Genomic DNA, 13,942 nt, shown 5'->3' on the forward strand with positions numbered 1-13,942 from the left:
GCTATGACGCAGACCGCCTGCTCGGCCTTGCCTCCCTTCTAGTGTGTGCTTGTGAGCTGTGACGTGTTTTGTGTTGTTGAACTGGTTTGATATTACGTTCTGGTTTTCTTTATAAATATTTCTTTGTATGCACATCACTTCACTAAAATAAATAACATGCTAAAAAGTGTGGCGTAGGTGGTTAGGGCTGCTGCAATTTAGGAAGCGCATAAGGCAACAGCTAGAATCCCTTTCTCCCATCTACATTTTTTTTGGTGTTTGCATTGATCAAAACGAAAATTATTTACGACATTTCCTTGGTGCGTGCTGCCGTTTGTGTCAAGAACGCAGGCGCTTCTGAACCAAAATCGCCGTTTAGGAATCTGTGATTTCAACTGGAAGGCTAGCCGGGAGTCGTGGTTCTTTGTCGCTGAGAGAACAGATTTGTACACCCCCAGCACTTGCCTCAAGGTTGCCACTAAACTAAGCGCAGTGATGCAGTAGTGAGAAGCGGAGCACATGCAAGTCTTCTAGCACATGCATAGTGAAAGTGCCAGTTTGGTGCGCTCAGAATTTGTTCGTGCTCTGTTGCCTCGGCGACAGCAGGTGCCGTGCGGCTTAAAGACTGCAAGAATCGTCATCAGTTGTCATCTGCTGTTGCAGGGCTTGCACGTTTGTAGTCACTAGAACAGTTGTACTGTTCCAGTGTTTCTACTTCTGCCAGCCGGATTTCTTATTCCCTCTTCCCCCTCCCCCCCATTTCTGATGCCACTTCCTTCAGTCCGTTCGTCCGAGAATGCGGCTACGTGGCGTCCTGTGGACGTCTCTCCTTCATTGATCTGCTTCGGGCTGCTTGTTGTTGTTCTCCGCCTCAAGCCAGTAGGTCGTCATGACGCCTTTTCCCTGCGAAGTAGAGAGAGAGAGCACCTCGAAGAGGAACGAACGGTCGCGCATTGCGCCATTGCATCTTAGAATTTCGCCTTCTTTCTTTCTGCTATTCTACTACGGCCGCCCGGCTCGCATAATGAGCGCTCATTAAGTAATAATGAAAATTTCGTAGTGAATGGTGGCAAAAGCCTTTTGAACCTCTGCTCGAGGAAATTCTGGCAGAAATAGCGAAATAGCGTGGATTCAACGTCGAGTGCACATACTGGCTCTTTGCTCGCTCTGAGTCGCTCAGCTGCAGCATCGCACAAGCCCATTTCAACGAAAACTGGCAGGGCATGGAGGGCTTTGCAACGATGAAAGACGTTTTTTGAAGTAAAAGTAGCTAGAGGTCCGTACACCAGTTCCAAAAGCCAGCGGTTGTCAGCGGAGGCAAGCTAAGTGTTCCCTCCTCCATCCTTAGAGATGTTGGAGGGTGGGGAGGCGACATCTTCCCTTTCCCAGTGCTGGGGAAAAGCAGCCCGTGCCTCCCGTTCATCGACCACTCAGTCCTTCGTCATCAACTGCTGGCCCGCCGCGCTACAGAGAACGTTATGGCACCTGCTAAGAACTCACTGCGCATGCGCGTGATACAAGCGCGGAGCTTGTACCCGAAGGCGGCGTAACGGCACCCACATATGAAGGACAAGTGTAAGTTGAAGCACTTCAATCTTTATAAACGGCAAGTGCTCCCTCTACACAAAGACAGCAGAAAAAAAATGCGTATAAATCAAACATAATATTCAAGTGGTGCTCCTGCCCGTTTCTTCAGATGCGTGCAGAAATGGGCTTCTAAGCCGAGGCATTTTAACAGGGTAAATAACTTTAGCCGCCCATTCTTCGTTTTGTTTTTTCTGAACAAGAGAGGATACCACTATGTCTGAAACGTTCGAGGGTACATCCATAAAGCCCACGCGAAGAGAACATTGAAGGACTAATGTTTTTTGAGAACTGGTTGCTTGCTATAGCGGCAGTATTGCGTAGTTTACTTTTCTAGTTCGGCGTACCCGTGGGCAAAAAGTATTAGCTTCCCCTCAGGATGGTTGCGAGACTCGACTTGCGTAATTATTTACTCACCTTCACTTGCACTTCGCCTCTGAGAGTAAGCACGAAGTTTCCAAAAAGGTCGAGCAGCTCCTTTGCCTTAGAGCTCACGTGAATCTTGAGCGCTGTTGAAAAAGAGGGCAGGAGAAACGAGCTAATGTAAAAAAAGATAATATATAGAAAGGAAGCATGGACAATCGATTGTATTCAACTCTTTTTTTTTCCCTCCGCCACTGTCGAGCATAGAAAGAAGCCAGGAGTTTGAGTCTGGCGCAGAGGGGCTTTATGGGATAAGAACGCGAAATGATAACTCGCATAATATACTTTAATATTTTGTGCACATTCTCCAAACTCTTTCAGAGCGCTGATTATCGCTCCAGTGTGTCACGGTGAGAAAGGGCCGGTCGACTTATCTTTCTTACAACGCGCGTATCGGGGCGTCCGAGGTCTTACTTTATTTCGCTATTTTCCCTTTCCCTTACAGACGAGAGCGTCCCATGATTGATGACGTTCATTTCCCGCGGCATGTCATCGGCGGCTGACAGGCGGCGTCACGATATCCGCGCGCTTTTCCACAAAACTGCGCGGCTTTGCGAGGAGGGGCAACAAACTGGTACAAAGGCTTACGCTCTCCAGTTGTCTCCATGCGCGAAGCCGTGTTGACTGTGTCGCCGAACAAGCAGTACTTGGGCATCTTCAGGCCTACGACACCAGCCACGCAGGGGCCTGCGTATAAATGCAGAAAGGGTTAGAGGTGCCAGGATACTTGCTGCCGCCAGGATCACAAAATGTTCGCGAACGGTGCAAAAGAAGCGGACTAACGCTGAAACTCTCGCAGGGAACAAGAGCCGTCCAAGGAAAACAAGAGATGAAAAGGATGCTTTTATTTTTTTAACATTCAGTTCAGAGATGTAGCCTGAACCTTTAACTTCTTCGTTAAATTTAAGTTCGGAGGTATTTATGTAGCGATTACCCTAAGTTTCTTTTCCCAAAGGAACATGGACAGTTTTGAGTTTGCCTGGATTGGTGGATTACCCATTTGAAATCACAAGGAACCTGTTTTAAATGAAAACGAAGCTATTATGAGCTAGCAATGAGTGAAAGAAATAAAAGATTGGCATAAGCACAACGGACCATTTCTATGAGTCAACTACCGTGCCGTTGAGGGAGATTTCATTTTTGTGCTAAGGAGAAAACGAAAGTTACATATGCCCCTGAATATGAGGCTTGCGTTTCGAAACCGCAAGCAGGATTTTGTGGCGCGATTAGGAAGTCTAAAACAAACAAATGCGGAAAGCGAAGCCATTCAGTCCCACGGCCATCTTCATAATCACCAACTCTACAAGCTTCCATCATTCGAGGGTAAAAAAACAGACGACTTATGATCTCTAAATCTCTCGTCAATTAAAGCGCTTTTGTTGTGAAACAAATGCTACCATAGTTAAGAAATACCGAGTGATCGTATTTGTGATCGAATGCGCGCATTTATTTTAGGAAATAGTTTTGGAATTGCATTCATCCGAATTAAAGCTTCACAATTCAGCTGGCAGATTCGAATGTCTAAAGTCTCTGCGGCGACTTCCCCACAGTAGTGAATGTTCCGAGAAATTAAAAAAAAAAACAGTGATATGCAGACCCTTCAGTCAGGCTCACAGCTGCTAACACGTGTGACAATTCACTAACGGAATAAATGTTGCGAAATGTAAGGCAGTACGAGTAAGTCGAGCCTTTACTATCTGTATGTATGCATCTAACGATGCAGCAACTTTTTTTAAACACTTATCTGTTCACATATAGCAAACTGTTCAACACGGCACCTACACATTACTCCGTTCACTAACAGCGCATGGTGCACTTTAGGATATATATGACAAAACATTTAACTTTCCTCCCCTTCATTAAACTGCTTTTGCACAAAACTTTTATAAGGTCGAAATTAGAGTGAGCAGCCTCGATTTGGCACCCTATACCGGCTACTTTAATCCACAAGCAAGAAATGATTCAGAATAATGTGGCACGTTTCATTCTTGCCAACTACGACAGCATGAAATCTATGCTAAGCCTGCCTAAGCTAGCCGCTTGCACAAGACCCATTCACCTCTGCCTCTTTCATGAAAATTTTCAGCATATTTAGCACAAGATATCCTCGCCAGCTCACCTATCGTCTCGTCGCGACCAGCATGGAAAAGTAGCTGTACCGACATGCCACACTACTTCATTTTGTATGTTCCTTGTTCCCAAGACGTCACTGAACAGCAAGAATTAGTAAAAGAGTTAACTTTGGTTATGTTGTATTCAATGAAACTGAGCTCGCTAGAATTATATAGCTGTTTGATTGATCACCTGTTACTCTGCTGAACTACTGTGTTAAACTACTTCCCTCTATAATTCTTCGGCCCTGAGGGTATACATCAATAAATAAATGCAAATAAATATTGTTGCGCAACGCGGCTGCAAAAAGTGCGTTAACTACGCAGAGTTTAATTTACGCGTTTTTTAAATTTATTTATACAATTTTCTTGAGGGGTCCTTTTGCAGGTCATTACGTGAGCAGTGAATATAACGCGGCAAAAAGAAAGATTATGCATAATTTGCTGTGATGAGTGGTTTGACTGATGAATGTGATTCCTCGATGGCAGATTTGGAACCGAGGGTTCATAATTGTCGCCACTTCGGTCGAGAGCATACAGTCTTCGAAGAAAACGGTTGCTGAAATGTGGTACTACAGGAACGTTCTCGGTAACAGCTTGCGGGTTGTTATGGAGGGAAATACGATGCACGCTTATGATGATTTGATTGGCCGCTAGAATATTGTGCAAGAACTTGTGAAATAAACAGAGATGAGCTGCTGTACGGAAACGAGTGCGGGTTAAGGGTAAGGGTATGGGTTAAAGGTATGGGCGTGTCCGTCTTGTATGTGAAAAGTTCGATCCGCAGTGTTGCCAGATATCCGCAGGTTTCCAATGGGCACAAGCTTCCTTCCGGCCTCGTGCTCGGTTTCTCTTAAACGAAATGCGTGAGAACAGGACCTTCGGCCTAACTTCTTTCGACGGGTCGTTGATGCTTCGAGACTAAATCTGAATGTGTGGTAAAGCCCATATGTGGTGACAGTGTTTTCAGGTGTCTGTTCGTGGCTCATAGAGGGAGGAGATCTGAAAGCGCAGGCTCCTTTCCCATGAGTTAATCCCACGAAAGACCAGCACCAGGACGGGGAAAGCCTGTACCCATTAGAGGAAACCTACGGGTACCCGGCGGCGTTCGGAGTCGAACCCCGGCAGTACCTCCCGAAACCGAGGTGGGTGGAAAGGGAAGACGGTTGTATGCACATGAATGCTTTCATCCAGATGCATGGTTACCCGTGGAAAACTGAGTTGTTTGTTCTGTAGTCGTCATGTTCGCTATAGTATAGTCGGAATGGAACAATGATACATGCATGTTTAGAGTGCTATGTGCAAGTGATTGAACTCGGTATGAGAGCCTGTTTATTCCGACCACTTGAAAAACCATTTCGATGCAGCGGACGAGGAAGGAAAAAATTCAGAAAAATGAAGCGCGCACACGCACACGCACACACACACACACACACACACACACACACACACACACACACACACACACACACACACACACACACACACACACACACACACACACACACACACACACACACACACACACACACACACACACACACACACACACACACACACACACACACACACACACACACACACACACACACACACACACACACACACACACACACACACACACACACACACACACACACACACACACACACACACACACACACACACACACAAACAGAGTATGCGAGTAGCGCAATAAAGTCTTCATGAATGCCATGATATCCCGCTAATGGCGCGGGCAAGGGAATAGTGACGGAGAACCCGTTCACTTCTGCCACAGTTGAGCGAGGAGTAGTGCCATGTCCAAAGCATAAGAGAGTTTCACAGCAGCGCAGAAAAAACAAATCCTATCCTGTAGCCTGAAGTTGAACTAAGTATACATTTTTACAAATGCGGGCGAGTGTTGGCACTCACTCACTGCATGCGCTTTCATCGAACGACAAGCAGTCAAAATCAAAAGTAAGCGGTGGGATGACGCCGAATATAGGCGTAAATATCGCACAAATGCGTTTACAACCCTGTGTCGCTCTAACGCAGGGACCCAGTGGCGGCCTCACCGGAGTGGATACCGATGCGGAGCTGCAGTTTCCTCTTGGGCAGGTGGCGAATCTTGAAGGTTTGCAGCTGCTGGCGCAGCATTAGCGCTATGCGCGCGATCTCCCGGACGTGCTCGTTGCCGTTGCGGATGGGGAGACCGGACGCGACCAAGTAGGCGTCCCCGATGGTCTCCACCTGCGACAGTGGAAAACACAACGTGAAAACACAACACCAAACATAACTCACGTGGTGGGGACACTTCGTCCCGACTTTGACACTCTGCCTTTCCCTAGAAAAATTAAAATGAATCGCAGGACTCCGTCGTTGCCGTGCTGAAGCATCTGGCTTTGCATGACTGAGGCACCTTTTTGGTAGTAATCGATTATTGAACCATATTTGTTTCGGAATCTGTGAGATAAGTCCTCTATTTTTGTTTGCACGAAAAAGTGTTAGAGGGACAGTGGAAATGTTGAATGGCAGCCGAAGGTATCAGACAAGATGATATTCATGAATCCCTCAAGCTCGCATTCTCACGAGCGCTGCTGGATGGTCATTTTTGCCTCTTTTAAGCGAAAGAGGCGAAATGAAAAGTAAAAAAAAAACTGCGGGATAATCCCTTCGGCTCAGGCTAATACGCTTGGGCTACCTTCTGTAGGAACGCAGGCACGTTGCGCCATGTAGCGCACAGCTCGAGAAGCTGTTCCTGCTTTTGCTACTCGTCCGTGGTCAGAGCGAGGATGTCGTATGTGAAATCGATTGCACTGGTTCCGCAGATATCCATGATGTTAGTTCGAAGAGCTGTGGTATAACTAGGCTCCCAGACTCAGCCGCTGTCATCTTCGGACACGATCGAGTCTCGGCCGGGCTCCCTTTTCGAGCGCACAGTGCTGCCATCTGTAGAACTAACGTTCAACCGCCTGTATTTATGTTGACTAGATGGCGAATCACTGAAACGTAATATTATACCAGCGCAGCGAACTACTTATCACCGTGGTAGTAGAGGTTTATGTAGCGTTCATCCTGCCTGCGAACGCGCCTCTTGGCTCCGCCTCCCGTTTCTGTGCGTTGTTTTCCGCCATGTACACTCTAAGCAGCGCACGTTAAAGAACCCCAGGTGGTCGAAATATCCGGAGCCCTTCACTACAGCGTCCCTCATAGCCTGAGTCGCTTTGGGACGTTAAACCCCAATAAATCAATAAACCAATGTACACTCTAAGCACAATACGTCTATATGGAAGTAAAAAGAGAGTAAACTGTCCTCTAGCATTCTCCCTTTTTAAGAGAGAGTGAGCTAGAGGATAGCTTAGTACTTTTCACTCCTTTCTGTTTAGAGTGTAGCCATTTGTTCATCATCATAATCAGTCTAACCACGCCCACTACAGTGCAAAGGCGTCTCCCATGTCTCTGCAGTTAACCTTGTCGTTTTCCAGCTGCAGCCACCGTATCCCGGCAAACTTCTTAATCTCATCCATCCACCTAACTTTCTGCCTCCCCCTGCTACGTTTGTCCTCTCTTTGAATACACTCCGTTACCCTTAAGGACCAGCGGTTACCTTGCAGTGAAGTTCGCGGTGCTTTATTTTGTTTGCCGCATCCGGTCGTGTTAGTGGAATGCCCATTACGTTCTTTCTCTTGGGCCCTCCGCATAACCGCACAGAAGGGGGTGAGCTCAACCCAGCGGGATACGGGGGGCGCCGGATAGCGGAGGATTACGGGAAAGGTCAAACTCCCCTCATGGACGGAGTCATTAGGTCGCATCCTGTGTGCACGTGTTTACGGCGAGGCGGACCCGCGTCACGCGTGGCTTTGGTCCCATGTCTGCAGCGGCGGGCGTTGACAGCTTGAAGCGTGGTCAACATGATATTGCCACGCTAGCTGCAGGCATGGGGAGCGACGATGCGGAACAGATGGATTGAAGTGACTTCCCTTGAACTTGGGTCAACCCGACGTTGGGAAAGGGAGAGTATTCGCAAAGCTCGCAGCAGGAAAGCATAAGTTTCCAAAATCATGATGGTAGAAAGTGTACATATGTGTACAGTGTTTGTCATGATGGGTTACCTTCTTTCCCCAATCATTCATTGGTTGTATTATCCTTTCCAAATTGCTGATTGGTGATGTTTTCCTTCCCCAATAAGTTATTGGGTGGATGTTTGTACAGTACCTGATTGGTTATTCTCTCCACCGAGGGCGGGGACATATGGTTTAAAACCAGCTGTTTCGGCAGGACCGAGGGCTGGTTTCGTCACGTAGAACTACGAGCCAGTCAAGTGTAAATATGTTTTCTCCTTGCTTGTATCTTCCTTTGTGCTTTTAATTGTTATAAAAAGTTAACCTCTCCAGAAGTGTCTTCTTGCAATGTGATTGAGCAATTCGAATCTGCAAGACGTCAAGCATCCTACAACATTCATCTTCGACCCAATTTCCCTCTACGAGATCCAGAGAGAGGGAATCTCAACTCTTGCCTTCGCTTTACATGCACTTCCCAAGCCCATTTCTTCCTCTTGATTTCAACTACGATGTCATTAACCCGCGTTTGTTCCCTCACCCACTCCGCCCGCTTCCGGTCTCTTAACGTTGCAGCTATCATTTTTCTTTCCATAGCCCGCTGCGTTGTCAACTTAAGCTGAACCATTTTCGTTAGCTTCCACGTTTCTGCCCCGTAGGTGAGTGCCGGTAAGATACAGCTATTATAATACTGCCATTGGTTATCAACGCTCAATGTGGAAAACTAATTTTTGGCAAGTGGAAATGTCCCCTGAAAACATGCACAGGTGCGTTGCGAGCGACAATCGAACTGCTTAGGAATTAAAAACGCTTCCGCGTGCGCACCCAAGGGGAATATAAATTAGAATCCCGGTGGAACCTAAAATTATTTCAGGTATGTTTTAGTTCCGGAACGTTTGCGCGGACCAGGACGGACCGACGGTCAGAAATACGCGGAGACAGGGCGGCCGAAGATGTAGACGTAAAAAAATGCATTCCTGAATTAAAACGCCTGTGTGGGGACCCTATAGGTGGTACAAAATTAACACAGGGTGACAGGTCCAGTGGCTGACACTCATTAAAAGAATTCTGCTGCTTTCGTCTGTGTGCATTCCAACGCCTTTTGTCTTTCCTGCAATGGTTTTCACACTGAACAAAATGTGGTAAAGAGAGAGTAAGCTCTCCTTCACCTCACTCCTTTTCATAAAAGAGTGTACGCTAGAAGACAGTTTCGATTGTGAGATAGAATGCGTATTTTTAGGAAAGGTGTACACCATGGTAAGCTATTGATCGATGGGAGTTTCTATAGGGAAAGTGCGCATAACAGGCAGGCTGTCGAAAAGAAGCGAGATCAGAAGAGAGCACAAGGAAGAGAAAATAGGCACAATAGGCGTCGCATAGCAATAAAATAAAAAATCTCTTTTACTTTTGGGACTCTCTTCAGGCCGACCACGACTCTGTACCGCCCGCTTTACCCCTCTTTAACTACGACGCTGATGCCTAACCAGAGCTGTGGTTTAGGTTAGTTGATTCATGCTTTTAGGTCTTGAAGGAACAGCGAGTAAACACACGCCGAACGAGAAAGTACACTTAGACGAGACCAGCGACCGTCTTGTCGGAAGTATGCCCTGTTGTTCGTCCTGCCATTTTGCGCTGTTTTTTTTTTTCAAGACGTGAGCGTTAACTCCTACTCCGAAATTAAGACCAGTGGAGAAAAAAAAAAAGCGACCAGGAAATGTTTTCCAAACGCTCTTCGAAATGCCAGTTCTCTGGTGCCGTTCGTATGATTGTGCAGCCCGTGTAAGACAGCATGCATGGCAAAGTGCTTCAGTAATGGAAACGCCACATAGCAAGAATGAAGAAGAGGCGAGTAGAATGCGCAGCAAAAAAATCAGTGCGCGGAGTGCGAGAACTTCGTTTAATTCGCCCCGACTCTGCCGGCTCTGGCACTGATTTTCGCTGTTGTCGGCCGTGAGCTATGTAGGTTGCCTTTTATATAGGACGAATCGTCCTATATAATCAAATCACGCTTACAACCCGTACCGCTCTTAATCACGTTCGAGAAACTGTCCATTAAACAACACTATGGCCATTGGGCATCTAAACGTGGAGGGTAGCCATACAAAGATTGCTCCAACGAAGGCTTGTGGCGAACAAAGTTATAAGAAAGGTTAAAACAAAGGTCGCAACGAGGGCCTGGTTACGAATGCGAGCTGATGCTCATGAGACATTAAGTCAGACTGCTGTTGTTCACCGTGACCATATTACTTGTACGTAACTCGTTACAAGTGAATGATTACTTGTAATAAATGACACTTTCTTCGAATACTGTAATGCATTGTTTACTTTTTGCGAAGTGCAATGTTTTCGGTAATTCAACTGCTTTTTTTCAGTAATTGACTACTAGTAGTTTGTTGCATTTTTTGTCGAAAAACGAGAATAACGAACAGCGGTATAACTTCGAGAAACTGAACTCGGTGGGAAACACTGGTGTGGCACGGAATTCCCCGCGTTTTGAGTGAAAACGGTCGAGTTGCAGAGAAGCTGCTCGTGCTAGGCTGTCCGCACAAGCAAGCTCCAGCGGCCTTGCATTTGGCTAGGCCCGTGTTCGGCGCATCGCGCATTTCGCATTTCACTAGGATATCACAAAAAAATGAAATGTTCAGTGAGCTTGGGCTTTGTCCCCTCAGAGTGCGAACAACAGCGAAGCGCGGTGCTCTGCGTAGCTTCGAGGTGGTGCGCAAGGTCTTCGTATGTTACAGCAATCCACTTCCCTATACGGTGCATATAGCGGGGTGCTCTTCAATGTTGCTACTGATGTGTTCACAAGGAAAAGTAGCAAAAATACCAAAGAAAACTACGAAAACTTCAGACATGGCAGTTGCGCGAAACACACACACACAAGACAGGTTACGGGACGAGCGCAAACTTACAACTGATTTTATTCAGAATACAAGGCACATATTTAAAGGAAGAAAAATAGAATGCACTTTGAGCATGCGCATCGAGATTATACATGATGTAGCAATCAGAAGCATACCAAGGTCTGAACTTACATCGTCTTATCCAGAAAGGCTACCTCACTATTGTACAGTGCAACCGAAGAATCACTGATACATGCTTGTCCTCTTTTCTTTATGAAATACGCTTCCATCACTTCCCGTGCAACTGAATCTCGACTTTTGCCCAGAACTCTGATCTCATTAAGCCGTGGCCGACAGTGACTGCAGGACAGGCAATGCTTTGCCAAATTTGATCCCTCCCCCGTTGTTAACGATAACCCATGTTCCCGTGCGCGATCGTTCAAGCAGCGTCCAGTCTGGCCTACGTACGTTTTTCCACAAGTCAATGGTATTTCGTAGACAACTCCGACGGCGCATTCTGCAAAGGGCCTAGCGTGCTTCTTGTCACAACCACTTTTCTTTGTTCCTTGATTGGTGATGCGGGGGCATAGCTTTGCCAGTTTGGACGGTGCTGTAAACACCATTGGCACATTGTACTTCCCCGCCACCTTCTTCAGGTTGTGTGACACCTTGTGCACGTACGGCATGACTACTGGTCTTGCTTTGCTTTTCGCCCTTTGCCGCGCTTTCCCTTTCATCTTTTGCAGTAGCGTCTCAGCCACAGCCGCCACGATCGCACGGGGGAACCCGGCAGATAAAAGCCTGCTGACCTGATCATTAAAACTTTCCTGCACTCTGTGAGGACACGATTTCATGAGGGCAGACTCTAGACACAGAGCAGCAATCCCTCTCTTCACAGTTTTGGAGTGCTCCGAACTATAGGGCAACAGACCTTTTTGGGCTCTGGGACGGTACAACCAGCACACACCATTGTTCGAAAAGATAATGTGGATATCTAAAAACTGCAGGCAGTCCCCCGAAGGCATTTCATGAGTAAAAGTTAGACCTTTACCATGTTGCCTGAACTGAAATAAAACCTCATTCACCATATCGTGGGTCGTCATAGCGTGGTGGTTGCTCAAAAGAACTAAAAAATCATCCACATACCTAAAAACTTTTAAAACCTTACTGCCATCTAGGGCAGTTGTCAGTGACTGGTCAATACGTGATAAAAAGATGTTGGTTAGTACAGGTGCTACACATGAACCAATGCATATGCCACGGCGTTGCAGATAATGATCTTTGTCAAATGAAATAAAAGTGGTACTAAGGTAAAATTCCAGAAGTGTCATAAAATCATCTAGGGACATGCCTGCAGAATTCTGGAACGACACTTCTCCGTGTTCTTCCACACATTCCCTTACCGATGCGAACAATTCCGCGTGTGGTACTGAGTAGAAAAGGTCTTCTACATCCACAGAAAACGCGTACCCAATTGAGTGGTTGTGGCCCAGATACTCTGTGACATCTTTTGAACTCTTTGTGCCGAAAGGGTCGTTTACGCTACTGCAAAAGATGAAAGGGAAAGCGCGGCAAAGGGCGAAAAGCAAAGCAAGACCAGTAGTCATGCCGTACGTGCACAAGGTGTCACACAACCTGAAGAAGGTGGCGGGGAAGTACAATGTGCCAATGGTGTTTACAGCACCGTCCAAACTGGCAAAGCTATGCCCCCGCATCACCAATCAAGGAACAAAGAAAAGTGGTTGTGACAAGAAGCACGCTAGGCCCTTTGCAGAATGCGCCGTCGGAGTTGTCTACGAAATACCATTGACTTGTGGAAAAACGTACGTAGGCCAGACTGGACGCTGCTTGAACGATCGCGCACGGGAACATGGGTTATCGTTAACAACGGGGGAGGGATCAAATTTGGCAAAGCATTGCCTGTCCTGCAGTCACTGTCGGCCACGGCTTAATGAGATCAGAGTTCTGGGCAAAAGTCGAGATTCAGTTGCACGGGAAGTGATGGAAGCGTATTTCATAAAGAAAAGAGGACAAGCATGTATCAGTGATTCTTCGGTTGCACTGTACAATAGTGAGGTAGCCTTTCTGGATAAGACGATGTAAGTTCAGACCTTGGTATGCTTCTGATTGCTACATCATGTATAATCTCAAAGCGCATGCTCAAAGTGCATTCTATTTTTCTTCCTTTAAATATGTGCCTTGTATTCTGAATAAAATCAGTTGTAAGTTTGCGCTCGTCCCGTAACCTGTCTTGTGTGTGTGTGTTTCGCGCAACTGCCATGTCTGAAGTATTCAACCAACTAGCCCGACAACACGTTCTACTTAAACTACGAAAAGTAGCTGCAGGTGAAATTATCTATGTATGTACTGCAACAGACCATATATAAAGCAAGCTGCACCAGCTCACTCTCGTCTGTGCATATTTGTGTTCTGCTAATAAAAGGTGAAGAAAAAATAACTTAACAGCAACCGATTGCTTCTCTGTAATTGGTCAGTTACTTATCATATGCTGTATTTGGCCACTGAAACCAGTTACATATCAGACGAAGTAATTGTAACTGTAATCAACTACTTGCTTTGGCTATTTACCGTAGCGGGAAGTCGCAATGAAAACCTAGTTCTTCTCGTAAGCAAACGTTGAGGCTATTACAATATCTCGTTGCATCTATGATGATCCTTTAGAGCTCAGAAAAGTGCTATGCTGCCTGTATACATTGTGCTTTGCTTTAACCCTGCATTTCTGAAAACTACTGCCAGAAATTCGCCGCCCCACTCCTACAGTTTGCATTTGCAGGTATGGGGGAATGAAGGGAAGGGGAGATGAAACAAGCCGCTGGGCCTCCCCGAGCCTCCTTTGAATTCAGTCTCTTTGAGACGGCAAAAGACACCGTGTTGTTGTCACTCTATGCGGCGACGTGGGGTTGCACTCTAATGAAGTTGCGCTGAGGGCAGGAAGGGTGCT

General features: G+C 46.5%; 1 protein-coding gene across 1 annotated transcript in view; it reads right to left on the minus strand.

Annotated features, from left to right (window-relative positions):
• Positions 1-749: 749 nt before the first annotated feature.
• Positions 750-13,942, minus strand: part of LOC149339646 (atrial natriuretic peptide receptor 1-like) — a 98,831-nt gene continuing 85,638 nt past the window's right edge. Inside the window, exons 21-24 of the mRNA XM_089550961.1 lie at positions 6,155-6,329; positions 2,575-2,673; positions 1,981-2,072; positions 750-882 (exon numbers count right to left, since the gene is read on the minus strand). Coding sequence (XP_089407087.1) covers positions 811-882; positions 1,981-2,072; positions 2,575-2,673; positions 6,155-6,329 — 438 coding nt within the window. The 3' untranslated portion in view covers positions 750-810. The remainder of the gene's footprint in view (positions 883-1,980; positions 2,073-2,574; positions 2,674-6,154; positions 6,330-13,942) is intronic.

Source organism: Amblyomma mixtum, chromosome 6 (assembly GCF_055824585.1).
Source record: "Amblyomma mixtum isolate Tamu chromosome 6, ASM5582458v1, whole genome shotgun sequence".
In the NCBI taxonomy this organism is placed as follows: Eukaryota; Metazoa; Arthropoda; class Arachnida; order Ixodida; family Ixodidae; genus Amblyomma; species Amblyomma mixtum.